General features: G+C 30.5%; 1 protein-coding gene across 8 annotated transcripts in view; it reads left to right on the top strand.

Moving 5' to 3' along the window:
• Positions 1–21,216, top strand: part of snu (ABC-type transporter snustorr) — a 108,281-nt gene that overhangs the window by 58,361 nt on the left and 28,704 nt on the right. For 3 of the 8 annotated variants that reach the window (XM_036368573.2, XM_036368571.2, XM_036368572.2), the window contains exon 3: positions 17,262–17,551. The exons of 4 other annotated variants lie outside the window; for them this stretch is intronic. In XM_036368573.2, the coding sequence (XP_036224466.1) occupies positions 17,538–17,551 (14 nt within the window). In that variant the 5' untranslated portion in view covers positions 17,262–17,537. Of the gene's footprint in view, positions 1–17,261; positions 17,552–20,515; positions 20,981–21,216 lie in introns of those variants that run through there. One more of the 8 variants, XM_036368568.2, reaches the window with a different exon arrangement.

Raw genomic sequence — 21,216 nt, 5'->3', positions numbered from 1 at the left:
TTTTAAGGCCAAGAAAACTATGAAACTTATTAACAGTCTTGCACCATTTCATTCTGGGTATAGCTGCACATGTTTTTGTTTATGCCTATATTAATGAAAAATTCAAGCCGACCAGATTTCAGAAGAAAAGCCTCATATAAATATTTTACATAGTAAATAATCAACAATGAGCAAGTAGCTGTGAACTAACAGCTGACTTTGCCGCGTGAAATGGCACAACGGCAAATGACACACTCACAAAGTTGCCGCTTCAAACTTTTCTGCGTATGCATATATATATATATATATATGTGTGTATGTATATATATTATTTACGAATATATATGTATGTACAAGCACATATTGATTTTCCGACATAATCTCTTTTGGCATATTAAATTTCTGTTGCTAACTACTAACCAATTATATACATATATATATACATATGTACATATATACATACATTCATACAAACATATGTTTCTCTATGCACTCTAAGATATGTGTTTTTTGTTAGTGCGACACTTGATTGCGGTTTGACTCGTTGCATCAGTACCACACCGCGCATATGCACTGCCTTACTTTGTCTGCCATTTACATATGTACCAACGGTAACTGGCTTGTATTCTTGCACTTTCGTAACGGCGAATTATTTATTGTTTATAGATAAGTAATCGGCATGGAATTTGCATATAAAATCGCTAAGTAATGAAATAATAATGTACGCTTTTTAATTACGACTTGATTGAGTTTGTCAGAAACATTTGTTATTTCACAGGCGCTAAAGCTATATAAAGCTGACTATGTTGCGGTCGAGTTCAAGTGTGTGGGGCAGAGGTGGTTGGTCAAACTAATTCATTTATTTACAAGCGAATTAATGCTTCCTCTGACAGCTCAGCCCTGTTGCTGTTATTTGTGACCGCACTAAAAAAAATTACAACAAAAAAAAAAAAATAAATACCGCAAACACTGTTCGCAGCTTGTTGTGGGTGGTGCTGGCTCGTGATGATGAATGAAAGTAATATGATGATATATGTACATAGATACGGAAACAATTGCTGCATATTCTTAATACTTAATTGGAAAAACAAAGCATTTTGTACTGTTCTGAATTCAGTTACCCCATTTGCGATGTTATTTAACAATATTACATATGTACATATATGGGTCATTCCATCGTAAATTTACATAGAAAAATTTTTTTTGAACAAAACATTTATTTACTCTATATGCAAAACTTTGGAGTTATGAATTTTCAAAATTTCAACGTTCAAAAAAAAAATTCCTTTAAATATTTGCGTATACGAAGGAAAGTATTTCATTATAAAAATGACTAGTCAGCCTATTGTTTACGATTTTTTCCAGTTTTCCAATGATATATAAGTTTAAAATTTTCGACTTTTTTTTGGAAACAAAAGACACAGTTTTATAAACAATTAATTTTTTTTCTTCAATTTTGAATTATTTTATTCAGTTTTTTTTAATGAAATATGTACATTAGGCTCTTCAGTCACGACTGTATAAATTTTAGAATGCACCGTTAGAAACTTCGTCCGCAATAAATTTTTAATCTTCATCATCCGCGTTTCGAACGCTTGATTGTTCGTACTCCATCGCTGCGAAGCATGTTTGATCCCGCACACTGGGCTGTTAGCAAACGCGAGGGACATAGGAGATAGTATGTCAAACTACCCAGTTACTGACCAATATCAAAAGGCTCTTTTCAATCATATCGTGTTTGAGACATCCAAATCTCAAAATGTGAATTATAAGTCTCCAGATGTATTATATATAGTTATCGAGACAAAAAACTTCAGAATCCAGAGTCAATTAACTGTTTTTGGTAAGTTAAAGTTTTTCTCAAGTAGAAATATTGTATAACAAAAAAGCGGAGACGCATTCTATTTTTTGATTTTTTTTAAATTTTTTTTTAACCTAACCTAACCTAACCTTAAGCGAATACTCGATTAGCAATGAAATTGATGATTTGCGGAAAGCATTAATTTTTTATCTCCATTTGGAGAAAAGTGCTGTAGAGTCGCATCGAATGCTTGCCATACTCTATCAGAAGATGATACTTTTGAGTCAAAAGCAAATGGCAGTCATGTTAAATGTTGCACACACAACAAACAATTTCAGACTGTTTGAAAGCTATGGGAATGATCCAAAAGTGTGGAAAATGGATGACACATGATTTTAATGAAAGACAAATGGAAAACCGAAAAAACACTTGTGGAATTTTGCTTTAAAGACACGAAAGAAAATCTGTTTTGCATCGAATGGTCATTGGCGATCAAAAATGGATTTACTTTAAGAATTCTAAATGGATAAAATCATTTCTTAATCTGGAATAACCATCAACATCGAATGCAATAACAGATCGATTCGGTAATGATGAGAAGGGTGTGGTATATCACGCGCTTCTAATACCTGATGAAAGTGTTAATAGTAATCGCTACAGATGACCAGAATGGGCCAAAGGACATGGAAAAGTAATTTTGTTACACGACAATTCATCTGCATACAAAGCTTAATCGGCTCAGGAAACAAACAAAGTACTTGACTGGAAGCTGCTAAACCACGCGCGGTATTCACCAGGCTTGGTTCTTTCCAATTAAAAATAATGTTTTTTTTAGTAGAATTTGTTCGTAAGGTTCATAAACTTTTAACGGTATTGGTAACAATGATATGCTTTTGTGTTATATCTTTCAATAGGCAATTAAAAGTCTAATCTTTTATTCTGACTTCAGTTTTTCAGGCACTGAGCTCTAACACTCTATCTGCGATGGTGTTAAAAAAAGGCGTTCAATTGATTCGGTCTTCGCCGTAGATAAAAACTGAAAGAAAATTCTATTAAAAAATATTGCTCGTACAATGCCATACCGACGAAAAGATTCAAACTTGACAAAATGAAACCGTAAAAAATTAAAATTTAGTCAAAATTTTGTGCGTTTTTGGCCTGGCAAATTTTGATTTTTCTTCATAGAGATCAGAAGAACATGCGCGTTTAAAGAAATAAATGATGAAGCGGATACACTTTAAAAGGATATAACTCAAAAACTGTTTGACATATCTATTGAAAATTTTAGTATGTTATACATAGAGGTATAACCTAAGAAAGTATAAAAAACACACTAGGTGTGCTCCTTAATAATAAACTGAAACTGATAGAGCTAATTGAACTGAGTGGCTACCCTTTAGAAGCGTGTAACTTAAAAAATATTGGCAATACTCATATGAAATTTATTATTTAATTATTTGTTCATGTAAATTTAGGTATATTTTTATGCAAAATGAATATGCAAAAAAAAAATTTTTTTTTTTAAGTGTAATTTTTTGGTTTTTTTGCTATGCAATTCTTTTGTTGTAATTTTAATAAATAATTATTAATGATTAGTTAGCATATACATATATATATATATATATATATATATATATATATATATATATATATATATATATATATATATACAGACGATCTACGAGTATATTTGTATCAACTTTTTATCACGTCTCCGTGCTTAAAACGAAAACTCAGCGGACGACGGACACCACAACAAAACAGAGAAAAGCAATAAAAATGTTGTAATAATAGCAAAAACTTGGGCGTCTGCAAAAGCACTTAGTAATAAAAAACTAAAACAGAATAGCTAGAGCTAAGCAACACACGAAAATACAAAAATTAGCCGATGGTAAGCCAAACAAAAAGAAAAAGCAATGGAAAATTTATAAAATAAATAAATGAAATAAAATTAAGCAACAGCTGAAGTGCGAACTATAAAGTTACAGAGCGAATATTAACAAATACGCACACAATTTATATGTGTTAGTAAGCATTAGTTATTTATTTAGCAAGACCAACTCAGTATTAATCGTTAGAGTTAAGAGTTGCGAATTACAAGAAGCAACAGAAATGAAGACGATATAAAAGAGAAATACACATAATATGACACAATTTGCGAGAATATGCAATAAACGCAAGATAACCGTAAAACAATTACCAACTTACCAAATTAGTCACAGTGGTGAGAAAAGAAAAAGCGGCAAACCAAAAAATAAAGTTAAATCTGCAGCAAAAGAAAAACGTAGAAAAAGCGCAGAAAAACTAACTGAAAACATGAACAATCGATTTTTATTGTTATTGGTGGCTAGCACAATTGCTGATTGCTGGTTAGACGAGTGGCCGCTTGGCCGCTTGGCTGAGTGGCCCACAAAACCGGCCGGTACGTTCATGAAATTATGTCATCGCGTATCCACGGCGAAAATACAGCAAAAAAAATATATGAAAATGGGTGCAAAAAGAAAAAGTAATAATAATACAAAAACAATTAAAAAGCAAGAAATGAAGAAATGCGGCAGCTGAGAGCAGAAACCAGCGTCTCCACTGCAAATATTGCTGTTAAATGCAGAGAGCAGCCGATGTTGCAAGTCGATAAATTGCTTTTGCTAACACACACACACACACACGAGCACAACGGTGGTTTTACGCTCCACTCACCGCCTCCTCTGCTTGCTCGTGACGCGCGCTTGTAACCACCGAAGACGTAATCAGCGGAAAAACCTGGTTGCAAGCTCGACTGGCTGCCCACCAATCGGTGTGTGTGCATCTGTGTATGCGTGTGTGTGGTGAATGTTGTATGCGCTCGCTAATGTTGCATGCAAAACCGCTTCGCCTCGCATTGCAATTCGCGCATTTAGCCGATTGTCACAGTTTCACGCCGCACAATGCAACGATTACCGCAACGGCGACGATGACGCAGGCGCCGTTAGCGAAAGTGAATTGAGCTCGACGCTCAACTTGTGTGTGTGTGTGTGTTTATGTATGTGGAAACAGAAGTGGCGGCAAAGTAGTGATGTCAAAGGAAATTATCCGCTTTGTTAGCGGGTGAAGTGCTCAATTGAATTTTCCTTTATATAGATTCTTATATAAACAAATATATACATATATACATATACAAGTAAATAACAAACCAATTTTTCCTTACAATTACACATTTGCTAAATATACTTATGTATGTATATGTATATAACCAACACTTGTCACATCATCCACTGGCGCACATGTCGCACTTTTGCGGCTTCAGCGCTGCGTTAGTCGCACTTGTGACGTTCTGCTCTCGCCATTTGCGACCACACTTACTCACATTCCTTTACATAGGTATGTTGAGTATATATGTAGTGGTGTTGATGGCTGTCACTGAATTTCGCCAGTGAGCGATGTATTTTGCTTCGCCATTATTTCGTTGCTTTGGAATTATGCATGCAACACACGGCGCCGCTTTGTTGAATTTAAATCGCTTGGATGACGCGTTGAAATCGTCAAAGCTTGGTTCTATAAGTTTCGAAGAGCTTTTTCTTATTTGCATTGAGTATTTTTGTTAGGTTTTACGTTGGTTTTTTCATAAAAAAATTTAGCTGGAATTAGCGGCAATTAGTTATACTTTTTAGTATTTTTTAACTATTTACCACAAAAACTGCGTCATATGTGAGCTTATTACCGTTGTAGTTGAACATTAACAGATATGTTGCATATACATCATACCATTGAGTAATAAGGCGACAAGAGCTGAAAAAATTCCAGTTTCGGCAATAACACATTTTGTTTTGATTTAGAAAAATACCAAAATTAGAGTTTGGAATTTTTTTTCATTTAGCCATTCTTATCATTATTGTTCGACCATCCGCGAATTTTGTGGATATATGTATCCATATATTTTTTGTGAATTTGAAGATTAGAGTGATTTAACTTGAAAGTAGTTTAGTTCGCAGAATAAAAAAAATACTTTGTTTTATAAAGTATTTTTAAGATTCTCTCTACTCGATATACCAACTAAACAAAGTTGACCCGGACTAGTCCATTTAAACTAGATGTGCAAACCGAATCGATATAAAAAATATCAATATAAATATAAATTCTCCCAATACCAAAATATAAGTTTAAATAAAGTTTTTTAATAAATGAAGTTATTTTAAGGATTTTTATGGAGTAGCAAATTATATAATTTCAATTTAAAAATACATATGTATAAGAGTCTATAAGTTTAATAAGGTAAAATTATATAGATTTATTTCCAAATTAATTCGGAGAAGGCTGAAATTTAATTATTGGTACGCTTTTTTAAATAAATTTGAAAAATAATATATAATATATAAGGACTTAAAGTCATAACAGTATTATATAAATGCAACCGTTATATAATATATTGTCCCTACTACACTTAATCCCATTATTTCGCCTAACAGCCAGACCATCATATATTTGTTATAAATGAAACGTTCGATTTTGTTGTTGGGAGTAGTTGACCCAGAGTGACAGCCTATAAAAAAGTTATTGTTGGGGATTAAAAAAAAACTCCTGTTTTAAGTGTTAATTGTAAGGGTATACTTATACATAGTTTAAGAATACACAGCAATATTGTTGTAGAAAAAAATTAAATATTTTTCGTAGCCGCTGCAGTGGCTGAAACCTAAAAAATCTATTTAGAAGATATTTTCCGTGTACTAACTTACGGTCGAAAAAAATGAAAAATTGTCGAAACGGCGCGGACCCACAGTTTTGGTCGTTTTTGGCTTGCTCACAAAAGACGCTGCACTTAAGAAGCTTGTAATTCAAAAAGTATTTGAAATGTCAATTTAAAAATTTAGTTTGTTATTTTTAGGAGTATAACCTATATATAAAATATGAAAATAGTAGATATTTTTTATTTCCATACTACGTGTGTCCTATTTTGGATCAACTGTCATTTTAGACGGAGACAAATAAACTATTCTCTAGAATATAACATATATATTTTGAATAAAATATAGTATATTGCCACACTCGGTATGTTTATTTTATACGCTTTATTTTAATTTGAATAAAAATTTCAAAGAAATTTTTTATTTATTTGCTTAGCACGAGCAAGTTTATCGTTTCTATCATGATTTCATACATTTCGAAGTTCGTATTTGAGTATCATATTTGAAAATCGGATAGAAAAGATATCACAAAAAATATAAGAATTCTATTAATTGTAAGTTTTCTTAAAAGCTCATCAATGCACGAGTATTCCTTCTAATAATGAACAAAAAGTAATTGAATCGAAACTTTGTGATATTTTAAGTGAAAATAAATTATTTTTGTATATACCCTATAAATGCCAAATTAAAAAGCGAGAGGCATTCCTGATATCATCTCCTAAGTATGCATACCTAAAATGAGGTGTGTAGTCATCATTCATCCATTAACGCCACAATATTTCATCCAGATTATCGAATGTCAAAATTTTCAAAACAACTGGCAATATACGTATGAGTCAACCACTTTCGCTAAAACTTCGTAAATATCGTAAGAGCAGAAGCCACAAAAACGCCCACAGCACTTTTTAATAATCAGATATTAAACATAGTTAAAACACTTTTAGGGCGAGAACTGTAAATCTTTGCTGAAAAGGAGCTGTCGATGCAGGGAAACCCCATGAGATAACAATTTTGAGCACAAAAGTTGAGCACCTAACAGGTTGGCACATATTTTATTTTTTATTCATATTTTAAGTGTCCCATCTATTTTTGTTGTATTTGTTTTAAAATGTTTTTAAATATTTTTAACAAGAAAGTTGATGAGTAACTTAAACTTATTACACAATAAGCTGACTTAATGCTAAGTGCATACAAGTAAATATGCCAACAATGACGCATGCAATTTTGACATTTATGAGGGTAATTATTAAGATGTGAGGGGGAAAAAATTAAAAATATATTTTTTTGTAAATATTTAAAATTAGATATTACTAAAGCTAAATAGTGACAAATATGGGTGTAGAAATGGCGCCATATAAAATTTGTTTGAAGTTTGATTACAAAAAAATGTTTACTTATTGTAATAAAAAAGAATTTGATAATAATTTATAAATAGTTTTTTTTATTTGTATAACATTTTGCTTCACCGTAATAACTATAATTACTACCATCGCTATCGCTAGGTCTACAAGCTATGTGAATAATCAATTCAAACCCAGTAGCTACACACGGCCTACTTCAAAAATGTTGACAGCCAACAGCATAATTAAAGTCATGAAAATGCTGATGAAGAAATAAAAAAGAGAATTGCTCAATACTCAAAAAATATTTGCAACAAAAACAATAAACTTGTCTGTTCAATTGTTTTATGTGAGTATTAAACGAAAAATGCATCAGCATTGAATTTTAGACTTCTTTCAAAAGATTATATTATATTATTTGAGTAGACTTTACCAAATACAAAGACTTAGGACACAAACTTGCCGGTTATATTAAAAAAACTCATAAAATCAAAAGATTTAAGGCACAAACTTGCCGGTTATATTAAAAAAATACAAAAATTCAAAAGACTTAAGGCACAAACTTGTCTTCCAAACTAACGAAGCTGCATGCTACTAAGGACTTAAGACAGAAACTTCCCCGCCATACCACGGTACTTCATACCTACTAAAGACTTAAGGCACAAACCTGACTTGTTCAGTCCGCCGCTCGTAAAATTTCAATAATTTTGTTTAGTTGCCATTTTATTTCGCTTTTATTAGTTAGCGTGTTAAGTTCAGCTCTTGAGCTGTTGCTGAGCGCCCTTTTCGAGCAAATGTTTTTATTGTTTTTTTTTGTTTTTGAATTTTCAAGTATTATTCGTCTGACTTACGTGCATTAGTTTGCCAACGGCCTGACCTATCAGCTTGGCTCTTTGTTTCTATTTTTGTACTCGCTCGCCTGTCACAGTCAGCTGGACTACCTCATCTCAAGGCTGACCACTTTGTAAGCGACGCTAAATGCACTGCCCGTCGATTTATAACACACACACACACACACATGCGCTTTGATACATATTAAGCAAGTTTGTGCCGTCTGCTGCCTTAAATTGCTCGGGCCATCTTCACTTCGTTTATGTGCGCATACTGAGGTATATTTTTGTCTGGCTTTCAATTTTGTTCCTTTCAAATTTCCAAGGTGTTGTGGTTGAAATATTCCTCTTTGTGTTGTGCGCGACTGAAGTGGTGTGTGTATTTTAGCGCAAAACTGCATCATTGCCCACCTATGTGATTGCAATATTTATGTTTTTGTCGTGTAGCTCATTGTTTGGCGGTATTTCCCAGCCACCATTTTGGTAATGCTTAACGGTTATGCGCATTTTTTATATTGTGGGTTTATTCGCATGTTTACCATTAACGCTTAATTGGTATATTGTGACTTGAAATAGAACATTGAATATATTTTCATGTGATTACACAATATTTTAGGCGTTATATGCATATGAGTATAAATTTGAATTTGATTAATGGGAAAGTGTGCACTACAACCTTTGCTGTATTGTGCCTCAAATAAATTTTGATGGATCAATATTAAAAAAATTCTCTAAAAGGAATCTTAGTATGCCATATTATTTTATACAAACGAAAGAATAATTTTTAGGTGGGATACATTTATATTATAAAGTCTATCAAAAAACGGAGTTTAGTGAAAAAATTATTAAGCAGCAAACTGTTTAGCGAAGCGTATCCAAAAACAAATGGACTTTGCTTTCTCATCAAAAATATTTTCTTGCTTAGTCATCAATATTAATGTTGTTACTTTCAGAGTAAGCTTCAAAAATATAAAAACGTATGCCTACACCTCACTTCTACTAGCCGAAGACTTTCTGATAAGCCAGTTTGAATATATCTTTAAGCTTTTTCAGCATAAGCATATGCATTCTGCTTGGCGGAGCTTTTATAAAATATATTTTTGTTTTTTGTTACTGTCAATTTTAAGATTTTTTTTCGGCATTTAAAATTGTTTTCACACAAAACTGAGACAAATTTTTCAAAAGCAGCTCAAGCGTCTAGCATGAAGTGCTGTCCTTGTCAGCTCTCTCTCCCACTTCAGCGCTTCAAACAGTAATATTACAATAATATTTTTGATACGAGAACCTAATTTACCATTTATCATATGAGAAAACAGTATTAATTTTAAGAGGATTTTAAAACCACTGATAGTAAAAGGCTCTGCTTCTTCATTACTTACATGAGCACTAACCCATTTTGAGTCCCAAAATATACTATAAGTAGGAAAATAATTTAATTACCGCCTTAAAGTATGGTCTTGTAGTATTTTTGTTCACTGAATAGGTAAGATAATAATTTTAACTGGTGTTTTCAAGGCAAAGGCATTATTTCCTTCATATTATAATCGTCATATACACTTTTTATACCCTGAACGTGACATATTAGGTTTGATATAAAATATAATGATCGATCAGAATCAAGTTCTTGTTTGGAAAAGTTTTTTATTTGCCAAAATATTTTCACGCAGTATGGCATATATTACTCCCCAAAGCAACGTTACAATTTCCGAACATATTATTTTGACTCGACCACAATAGCATATGATCCCCATACAAACTGAACGAACAAAATCAAGTTCTTTTGAGGAAAACTTTTTATTTGACAAAATATCTCAACTAAATTTCACATATATTATTTTTCCAGCCAACGACATAATCTCCAAAGAAATTGTTCAGTTCGGAAGATTATAGCATACAGCTGACAAATAAACTAACCGCTCAAAATCGAAATTTTGCATGCAAACTTTTGTTGTGAAGGGTATTATAGCTTCGGTGCAAAAGAGTTAACGTTTTTTCTTGTATATAATTTTATTATTTCACAACTCATTAATTATTAAACAAAGCAAATGCAACAATATTTAAGAAATCCGCAAGTTATATAAAATAACTCGAAAAAAAATTTATTTCCATAACAATAGAAGCACTAGTCAGATCGAAGCTGCCGCAGCACCTGATCAGTCACGCAGTTAGGTAATCCTTTTGTTATTCCTTCCTACTTTTTTACATTAAATATAGACATACATAAACGTATATGTTTTTTTTTAATCTACTATACTATATAATACTATATAAGCACATGTCTATCATGCAAATTTTTCACCAAAAGCCATTTAGATTATTAAAAGTAAACAAAATTTGAAGTGACGGTTGAAAGAACACGTTTTAAACTGAAACTTGTAAACAAATGCGATTGCAAAAAGTGTCAAAAAGCAATACTTTTTGAATTGGCAAAGACATCGTACACCAGCACACATATATGTATGTATGTACATATATCTGTGGGACTAGACCAGCAAATCACTGCGCGCGATGCTAATGAGTCAGCGGTGATTAAGCAGAAAATGATTTTCTAAAGACAAATAATGCTGAAAAGCAACAAATATTCGCTGCAAGCTGACTTATTATGCAAGCCACGTTATTTGTGAATTGCGTAAGGCGCACATGCACACTGGTATTGGCAACACGCACGCAGCAAACAATTTAGCAATCAAAAAGTTCTAGAAATGTCATGCGATACCACTGCGAAATCTATAGAATATAATTATAATAAAATTGCGAACTTTGTACGCGCTTTCATTTGTTGTTGTTGAGCGTTGAGCTACGTTGCGAACAATAACAAAACTCACTCGCTTGCACTCAGCGGCACTTTGAGTCGGTTCATCATTTGAGTTATTGTGGAGCAGAGAATAAATGCAGTTGCACCAATAAACGCATAGCTGATGATAAACGCGCATATATACACACATACATGCATATATACATCGACAAATTTACACATACAAAAATACACACATATATATGCGGTTAATTAAAATGTAATCGAGTAGCTTATGCTGTTAGTGGACACTGTGCGCAATTCTCTGGCCTCTGGCCTGTCTTGGTCTACCTTTTTCAGCTGCGATTTTCTTAATTCGCGCTTATCGATGCTAGTTTTTGTATATGTGTTTGTTTGTATGTGTCATGCGTTGCCATGTGTGCGGCTAGTTAAACCGGTTGAATTTGTATCATTGCAAAATTGTAAAATATTCCATTCGCACATTGCGTACATATAAAAATACAATTAATGGTGATTGGTTAGGTTTCTAGGTGAACAGGCTTATATATAAATATATACATATGTATATCGCTGCAATCCGAGGATTTCATGGTATAGAATATATTTTACTTCGGGGTCTTTTTTTATTAATGAAGTCAAAAGCATGACAGTTAAATGACTTTTTCACGTTTCTTTCTTGCAAAAATTTTTTTTCTTTAAGACTTTTTTTCTTATTTTTTTTTTTATGTATATCGGGATACAACTTAGCAGGAATAGTCCCTCTAAAGTGTGCCACTTTATGACTAAAAATTGTTTAAATTGAACCAAAAGTGTTCAAAGCCCTAGGTACCCAATTTGTGTACCCCTGTGCCTATAGTTGACTTTTTATCAAAAATATCGTTCAATATGTGAGATATGTCATTGGAAATTCAGGAAGAAAGCTTTTCTGATAATAGTTTGTCTGAGTGTCATAACTGAGTTGAATCGGGTCAATCTTTCCCTTAGCCCCCATATACCTAATATAAAGATTTTCGAACTTCCGGGTGACTTTATACCGCATATATCAGCTAATATGTGAGTTATCCCAATAAAAATGAGAGAGCTTATTTTCTTAACAACAGTGTATCTGTGGACCTAAAATAAGTAAAATAGGCTGAAAATTTGCTCTATCCCCTATATAACTAATCTCCGAATTTTCAAACACCCGGTTGATTTTACTCCATACCATATATGTTGGTGACGGTATGTGAGGCACTTTAATGAAACTCAATGAATTGGTTGACCTGTTGCCATATACATCAGTCAATGTGTAAGATATCTTAGCAAAATTCACGAAACGTATAATATTGGATATACTATAGTTTAATGCCGAAAATATGTGAATTTTGTCTACGAACTACTCAAACTCTCAAGTAGTACATATGTATATTGATTTTTGTTATTATAACAAACCTTATGCCGAATCTGTCGTTCATTGTGTGAGTTATATATTTATCAAATTGCTTGATATACCTCAGCAGTGTGTAAAGGAATTTAATTAGCCCATCCCTTCTTCTTAACCCAATATAGACTGTATAATAATTTCCGACTTTCTGCCTGACAAAATGTGTGATACTTTAATAAAATTAAATGAAGAATTTTCTTAAAAATTGTGTGGGAATATGATTGAAATTGGTCTCGACCTTACCTTATATGCCTAAAATAAGGAATTGCGATCTCTGTTTGACGTTTTCACATCAACTCATTATATTAATTTTAGCTTCTTCAGTTCAGTTTATATCCCATATATCTCATTTGAAGATGTTTATAATACAATTTTAGCTGACGGGAGGTATATAGTAATAAAACTAAGTGTGTCTATGACCTATAATATAACTTAGTAAAAGTCCAAATTTGATTGCAATCCATTTACAATTTCATCGAATAAAGAATATTGAATTGTTTCGCAAAATTTTTTATTAAAAAGTTATTCTAACACTTGAAGGTATTTTCCCTGCTTTGATGTAACATGTTCTTTACGCCCGAGCTTAGCCCAACCTTACTTGTTTTATAAACATTTTATGTTTTTTATATATTTGTGTTTTATTTATTTTTTATTGAAATATCTATACAATATTGCAAACTGAAGGGCCATATTTTATGAGAAAAAGTACAAAATAAATAAATAATAAAGTTTTTTTTATTAATTTAGTTAAATTATGAAAATAAAGCAAATCTTTGTGAACATTTTTTGAATTTATAAACTTTAAAAATACCTGAATATTTCATGAAAAATTTAATAATTTCTTATAAACATTTTGTTTTTATAAATTTTATTTTAATAATTTTACTATTTTTATTAGAATTTTTTTTTCTTAAAAAATTTAATATTTTCATGTAAACATTTATACATTTTTATAAATTTTGTATTAATTATTTACTTTTTTCTTTAATTACATATTATCTTTTAATTTTTTTTTGTTTTTTTATAAACTTATTATTTCTTAGTATTATTTTATAATAATTGCGATTTGTTTTTTTTTTTAAATATATCTCTTAATAAAACAAATACAATATATTAGCAAGAAAGATATACAAATTATATATTAAATATTCTATTTTTTATAAATTTATGGTTTTTTTCGTAAAAAATGTATCTCGAATTTCAAAAAATCTATTAAAATACAAGATATTTCCAAAAAAATATGTTATATATAAATAAAAATTAATAAAATTAATCCACAAGCAAGCATTGCTTATAAACAAAATAATTATCTTCAATTGTCCTTTCATTTGTGAAATGCGTTGCTTACTGATAGCAATGTGTGTTTTAATTTTAGCCCATACTGTGCATATATGCATTAATTGCAAGTTTCAAAAGTCGCTTCAGCTTGGGAAATTCACGTAAAAGCACTGAAACTTTTTTATTTATTCAAGGATAAAGCTAAAAAAAAACACGCTTCAAAAAATCAGTGCAAGCTTAAGTGGCTGCCAGTCAGCTTTCAAGAATAATAAGAAGACGGTGTTAAAGCACTCAAACGACCTTAGCACAGCGAGAATTGGAAAGTTAATATTTTTTTGTCACAGGAAGTAGCGACGAAGCCTTGGTTGGACATGTCCTCAGTGCATTGTCTTTAAATAAATATAGAATTAAAATGCGAAAATATGAAAGGGCTCAGCAAACCCGTTTAACTTTTAAGGTTTTTGAACGATGACTTGCTGCGATTTCCGACAAAATATTTATTAATATTGTATACAATTACTCCGTCGTGATAATTTGAGCGGCCATGCCCTGCAAGTATAGACGAGCATATGTGTATATATTTGTATGTAAGTATTTGTATAAATATGTAAGCACTTGCAAAAGTAACCTAAAATAATTATTAGACGAAACTGTAATGGTACGCTTTGTACAAAACTGCTGACAAGGCCATAGTTTCTTACACCGAAATACTTTCCATACCTCAGCTTATTTGTACTCGTCATTTGTTTTAGAATTTCAAATGCATTTAGTCATCTCCAATATCAGCTTACGGGTAATGCGATTTTTCTTAAGCAATGTGATTCAAGCGAGTTTTGCTTGAAATCGCTATTTTGACCTAGTCAAACTTGAAGTATTTTATGTAATTAAATATATCTATTTTGTTAGACACCTATGTTATTGGCTTCTGTAACAAAATACACTATTGTTAGGTATTTTGAACCTTTGGCCATAGATTTGTATGGTTATACAGTTTTATGTACTATTGCAATCAATATTCCTTGTACACCTTTGGAATTACAATATCATATTATAATATTATTTAGAAAAAAATTGCCTACATTTAGGGTCGCATTGAATTGGTTAGGTTTAGTTTAGGTACGAATAAAAATTACTCATTCTAAAAACTTGCCGAAAATGAGCTAATATTCGTGACATTTATTTTTATTTTTATTCCGCGTTTTACTTGCAATTATTTGTGATTCGTAAGTAGTTTCATTGTTTTTATGCGCTTGTAAATATGTTATTGCAAAAGCATTGCCTTCAAAATAAGTGCTAGCGCAAAAAATACTATTGTTGCTTTGGTTGTTGTTTTGAGTTTATGTATTTTTTATTATTTGTTTAGTGTTTCCTAACAAAGCAATTGTGCCATCGACACCAACACTCATTCTATGCGCATGTGTACAGGTATATGTGGGTTTGAATGTGTGCTTTTGAGTGAAAAATGTCACATTGTAAACATGTCAAATTTGGAAATTAAAATTAAATGTGCAATGGCATGAAGTGATTTTGCGCTTGTCAGCAGTAATTAAACAATTAAAAGATTTTAAAGCGTTTACTAAATGCGCCAAATAAAGCATAAAAGTTGCAATTTTCTAATCATAAATGTATATAAAAAAATTTTTTCAATAAAATTTTTTTTTCTTTGTAGATTGTACTTCAGAAAAAATCTAAAAAAGAATTATTCCAATTAATGACGAATTTTATATAAAAGTTTTTGTAATTAAATTAATCATTTTTTTTTTGTTTTTTTGTAATATACAATTTATTCTAAGCCGTTATGTGGTGAACTTACTAACTGAAATAATGATTTTTTTACATAAAAAATAACTTACACATATCATTTTAATTATATATACCCATATTTCGCACTATGAGTAATTATATTAATTCACCCAATATGGTTAAGCCGTATAGAAAAAAAGCCGCATTTTTGATTTCCAAAGTGAAATATAATAGTATATATCTGTAGTTACATACATACATACAGTAAACAGGTGTTATTAAAGGTGAACTTCTACTATAATTCAATTATATGAGTGCTAATTGGAGCGTGTTATACATTGACTAACAAAACAGAATAATAATTTTTTAAATAAATATGCGTTTAACTTATTTCAGAAGTTTGCATTACAAAAATATTGACAGTTAAATTAAACCGGTGTCTGAAATAAATTTTTTCCACGACCATCATAACAACTGCATAACTGGTTTTTGATACTGCTTATAATAGTCAAAGGAATAGTCCAAATAACAAATTTATTTCATATCAACAACGAAATTTGAGAAAACTATCACTTATGCCAAGTTGCTCAAAAGTCTGTTGAGAAAATAAACTTTTCAGAAAACAGCAGCAGAAAAACTTTTGAAATTAATTTTGAGGAATACAGCTAAGTGCGCAGTCTTTGGTCGAAATCAATTATTAACTTAAATCTTGTGTACTGAATGAAAATATATATATTATATGAAAATAGATAACGCAAAGTCGAAAATAACAAAATTCTCTAGTATTAACAAATCAATTGCCACACTGACAGCGCTACACATTTTCTCAATAGCCAGTTGAGAAAACTATTACTAATGTTTAATTTCTCAATAGTTTGTTGAGAAAACAAATTTTCAGCTAATTTTGTTGTTTTAGAGATAAAAAAAATGTTTCGCACAAAAACTTAAAAGAACTTGCTGAGTTTAGTTAAATGTCATTTATGCCTAATAGTCTTTTGAGAAATCAAAATTTAACTGTTGTTGTAGAGATCGTAAATTATCAGTAATTTTGTTTTGTTAGCGACAGAAAACATTACCTAAAGAATTTCGAAGATTGAAGTTATTACTCTCTTTTAAAAAAATAAATGTTCAAATCTTTTTATATTTTCTCCTAATTGTTTGAAATGAAACTACTATAATTTGTTGAATTTATTATTAATATTATATTAGGTAACGTCAATATTTGGACTATCATAATCTAAAAATTTTATGAACACAAAAGAAAAATTAAAAAAAAACAAGTTAATTTCTTTGTGCGAAAAGTCTTAAAAGCGTTACAATGATTAAAAGATTTATGCAGACGCTTTTAACATATAGCAGCAGTCTCCTCATTATGGTTTACACAAAGGTCGCCAATTTTGAACCACCTGATACATTTATTAATCTTCACCAATATTTTTCAATTCTCCTTACAGCAACCATACTCGTTCATCAACCCACTGCACATGTCACCGAAGTGATATCTTCGTATACATTCATTTTTGATTTAGATACGCGAGCAAACAGCAAATTAAGTGCCTATGACTGCGAAATTGTAATTGAGAATTTTCAACTCGTAAAAAACACTAATTTGTTTATTTGCAAGAAAGCATAAACAAATTAGTATCAAAGCAGTCAAGACAATCCCTCAGCAACGGCAACAGCTGACGGAAGATCTTTTAATAAAAACCAATAAATAAAGCTCAACAAAAATGTTGATAACAGCGTAAGTAAAAAAAATGTATTTTTCATACAAACTAAAAATATGATTTATGAAGTGTTCACACTGCTCAGTATTATTGTATTTGAATAAAAATTTTATATGGTAATTATGGCATAATTGTTGTACGCGAGTGAAAGAAAGCAATAAAACAAAATATCATCAAATAATTAACCGAAACCGAAATTGCAGAAAAAGCATGAAATTTACGTTGAAAGCATGTGATGAATTCAGCACAGTTTTGTAATGATGTAATCACCAATGTAATGGCAATGAGTTTGTGCAACATTTTGCAAATCATTAACTACTCTATTAATAATGAAAGCAAAATTGTTGAGTGGGTGAGTTCAGTGATGAAATAGAGTGACTAAATAACCGAATGAATGTAGTAAAAATTATTTAGAATGAATGAATAAAAACACTTTTAGATTATTTTATATTGATTAAAAAATAATAATTTTATAATTGATTACAAAAACATACTTAAAAATTTGGAAACAGAATTTTTATGCAACCATTTTTGTAATATTCAACAAATGCTTAATAGTTATTAACATTTAAAATTATATGAGAGTATGTATATTTAATTTTTGCTTTCAGCGTTTAGAAGTGAATAGAAACGTCTTACCATCATCATACCAATTATTCTTCTTTAAGAAAGTAATAGAATTTGTATCTGTTCTTTTACAGTGCCAAAATGTAGGCAACATTTTTTCATCACCTTTTGTGATACAAAATAAAATTGTTGACAAAATATCTCTTTATAAAAGTTATACTCACAAATTATTGTAATACACAATTTTTTCATTAATACAAGTACAATGATGTTGCTTTTTTTGTATATGTTTTGGAGCCGAAAGATAGGCAACATTGATTCTGCAAATCTTTATTATACATAACTCACTAGTATTCAGTTGAGGAAATTTTCAACTAAGTGTCTTTATCTAACTGAAAAATGATAACAACATATGATTGTAATCACAAATTACTATTCTGAATATCTATTTCTTTATGATATGCAGCCAAAAGATAGGCAATACTTATTCTGTTACATGCTGGCATACAATAATTGAGAGAACACGCATAGAAGTAACTTTCAACTATATAACGTTATGCTGTCTTGAATATGATATCATAAATATCAATAACTGAATATATTGGAAAATTCATAATTTTTAATGCACGCCAAAATGTAGGCAACAATTTAAGTTTATTAAAGAAAAAGCCATGATTCTTTGTGCGAAAAAATAAGTTGATATTAAGGATCAATGAAAATGACTTTATTATCTCTATAAAGTAAACAAATTAAATAAATGTGAACTAGATTAGAATTGTGAATTTTTAGAAAACTTCATCAATTTTTTATTAATACCGTAACATAATAGATGCATTTTTATAATCTATTAACATCTTGTCTAAATGAAATTAAAATAGTTGGTTTTTATAACTTTAATTAATTTTATAACTAAGCAAAATTAAAGTAATTTAAAGTTTTTTATTTTGAAAATAGAAATCAATAGTTAAGTATTTTCATAAATATTTATATCCTGTTTGCAAACTAGAAATATTTCCAAATGATTTCAGTACCAAACATGCCATTATCTGCCGTCCAAAATTTCATAGGAAATCAACGAGTTAACAAACCAAAATTTTAATCACCACAAACTGGCCCCCAAGGTATAGCTAACTTCATTTAAGACATTTGGTGCAACTATAAAAAAGATCCGATAAAAAATGCAAATGTCTGTGGTTAAAATTGAAATTTAAATATTGCATAATATTTGTTTGTAAATTTCGACGCAAGTAAATGCGTTTGATGTGATTTCCAGTACACTTGTTATTTTTTTTTTGTGATTTAAATATTTGCGGTCGAAGTCGCGCCCATTATTGTAGGTGTTGAAAGGTTTACCAAACGAGCGAATGTTGGTCATGAGAAGAAAGGTGAGAGGGTTGGCTGAACGTTGATGAAAAATGTGTCGAAAACGTGCTGATTAAAATGATGTGGGCATTTTGGAATTAGCAAGCAATTGTGGTGTTGTACTACCATATGTAGAGATATGTAAATAATGCCGCTCAACCTCGCCTCACTTACATGGCGGGTTAAGCAAATACTTGTAGATACAAATGACGCGTATTCGCAGTGATTTCGGTCAGCGATGATTTTACTATATTTGCTGATAAGTGGAAGCAAAATGAATTCGAAGATGAATTTAAGCGCCTGATTACAGCAAAAAATATTTGAAAATGTTGTTTTGCCTTTCAAATTAATTTTTTTTACAAAGAAATATGGTAAATATATTTAAACTTTTTTTAGACTTATTTTGATATTTTTAAAATACACTGGTACAATGTTTAAATTAAATTAATAATTAGGTATGGTCAAAATAATATTGTTTACAAATTGTCTGCTTTATGAAATCCGCTAAAATTTAGGCAATGATTTTGTATTTTACTTTTTTATTGTGTTTTAAATTTACAAGGGCAGCCGTAACTTCACTCAAAATTTTATAAAATGTTTTGTCGAAATTGACATAACTAAACTGAGCGATTTCTCAAAAAAAATGTCTTCCGGTTAAATTAAATATCCATATTTTTCATATTTCAATAAGCTTTCATATATGTATGTCGGCGCTTGATATAAAAAATTTTAGTATAACTGTTTAATAAACTAAATCAATTAATTTTAAAACATTCAAATTTTTAATTTCATTTTTTTTTTCAACATTTCAATCTTCTTTTTAAAAATTCTATTTTTTATTTATTTTTTTTAATTTTTTAATTAATAAATAATTCTTAAACTTTCACTTTTTACCACTCACACTTCTTCTTGTTGCTGATTTTGATTTTTGATTTAAATTAATTTGATATCGGAGGCGCCCTGTATCCCAGCAACACCAGAAAACTGACGCATAAAAAATTCCAAAAACAAAATAACAATTTTTGAATGCAAACATGTCATAAACTCAGGCAAAATTATTTGTGTTGATATTTGTATTCCTTTTTAACTTTTGTTCTAGTAGCCGCGTTTTTTCACACAAACTACGCGTATAACAACAAAAAAAAACATTAAAATTCACATCTGTGCACCAAACGTCTCCAGCATTTGAAACGCAGAAAAAAGCCATTAAACTATTTTGCCACTATATCGAAAATCTATTTAAATGTGAATCGTAAATTGAATTCCTTATTACGCGCATGCGAATCTCGAAAAATTCTAAAACTAATTTGCATATGCGCGCTTGCTCTTTATGCTGATGTGTGTGTGCCTTGCCAGTTCGTGTTGAAATTATTCGCGCATCACGTGTTGTCAGTTTTGAGTTTTGTCAAATTTTGTCGGCGTGTCTACTGAAGGAATATGGGCTTTTTATTCTCCTACTGCCTCCACTCGGTGCGTGCAGGCAGACCACCATTAGATTCACACATATACAACTTTGGGTGAGCACAATTTGTGAATTTGTATGCGAATTGTTATTTGAATTTCTGAAGTTATACGATGACTGTTAAATGGAAAGATAGTATTTTGATATAATAGAAATGATAAATAAGTTATACTCTTTGAAGTCGCAATTTGATTTGGTAATTTTCGGTTTAAGGAAGTATATTTGTTTATATTATATATTCATGTGAATATACTATTCAGTTAGATTTTATAAAGTGATATTTCTTAATGT

The sequence above is a fragment of the Bactrocera oleae genome, chromosome 2, assembly GCF_042242935.1.
Source record: "Bactrocera oleae isolate idBacOlea1 chromosome 2, idBacOlea1, whole genome shotgun sequence".
In the NCBI taxonomy this organism is placed as follows: Eukaryota; Metazoa; Arthropoda; class Insecta; order Diptera; family Tephritidae; genus Bactrocera; species Bactrocera oleae.
Note: the sequence above shows the minus strand (reverse complement) of the source record. Positions and strands in the feature narration are given on the sequence as shown.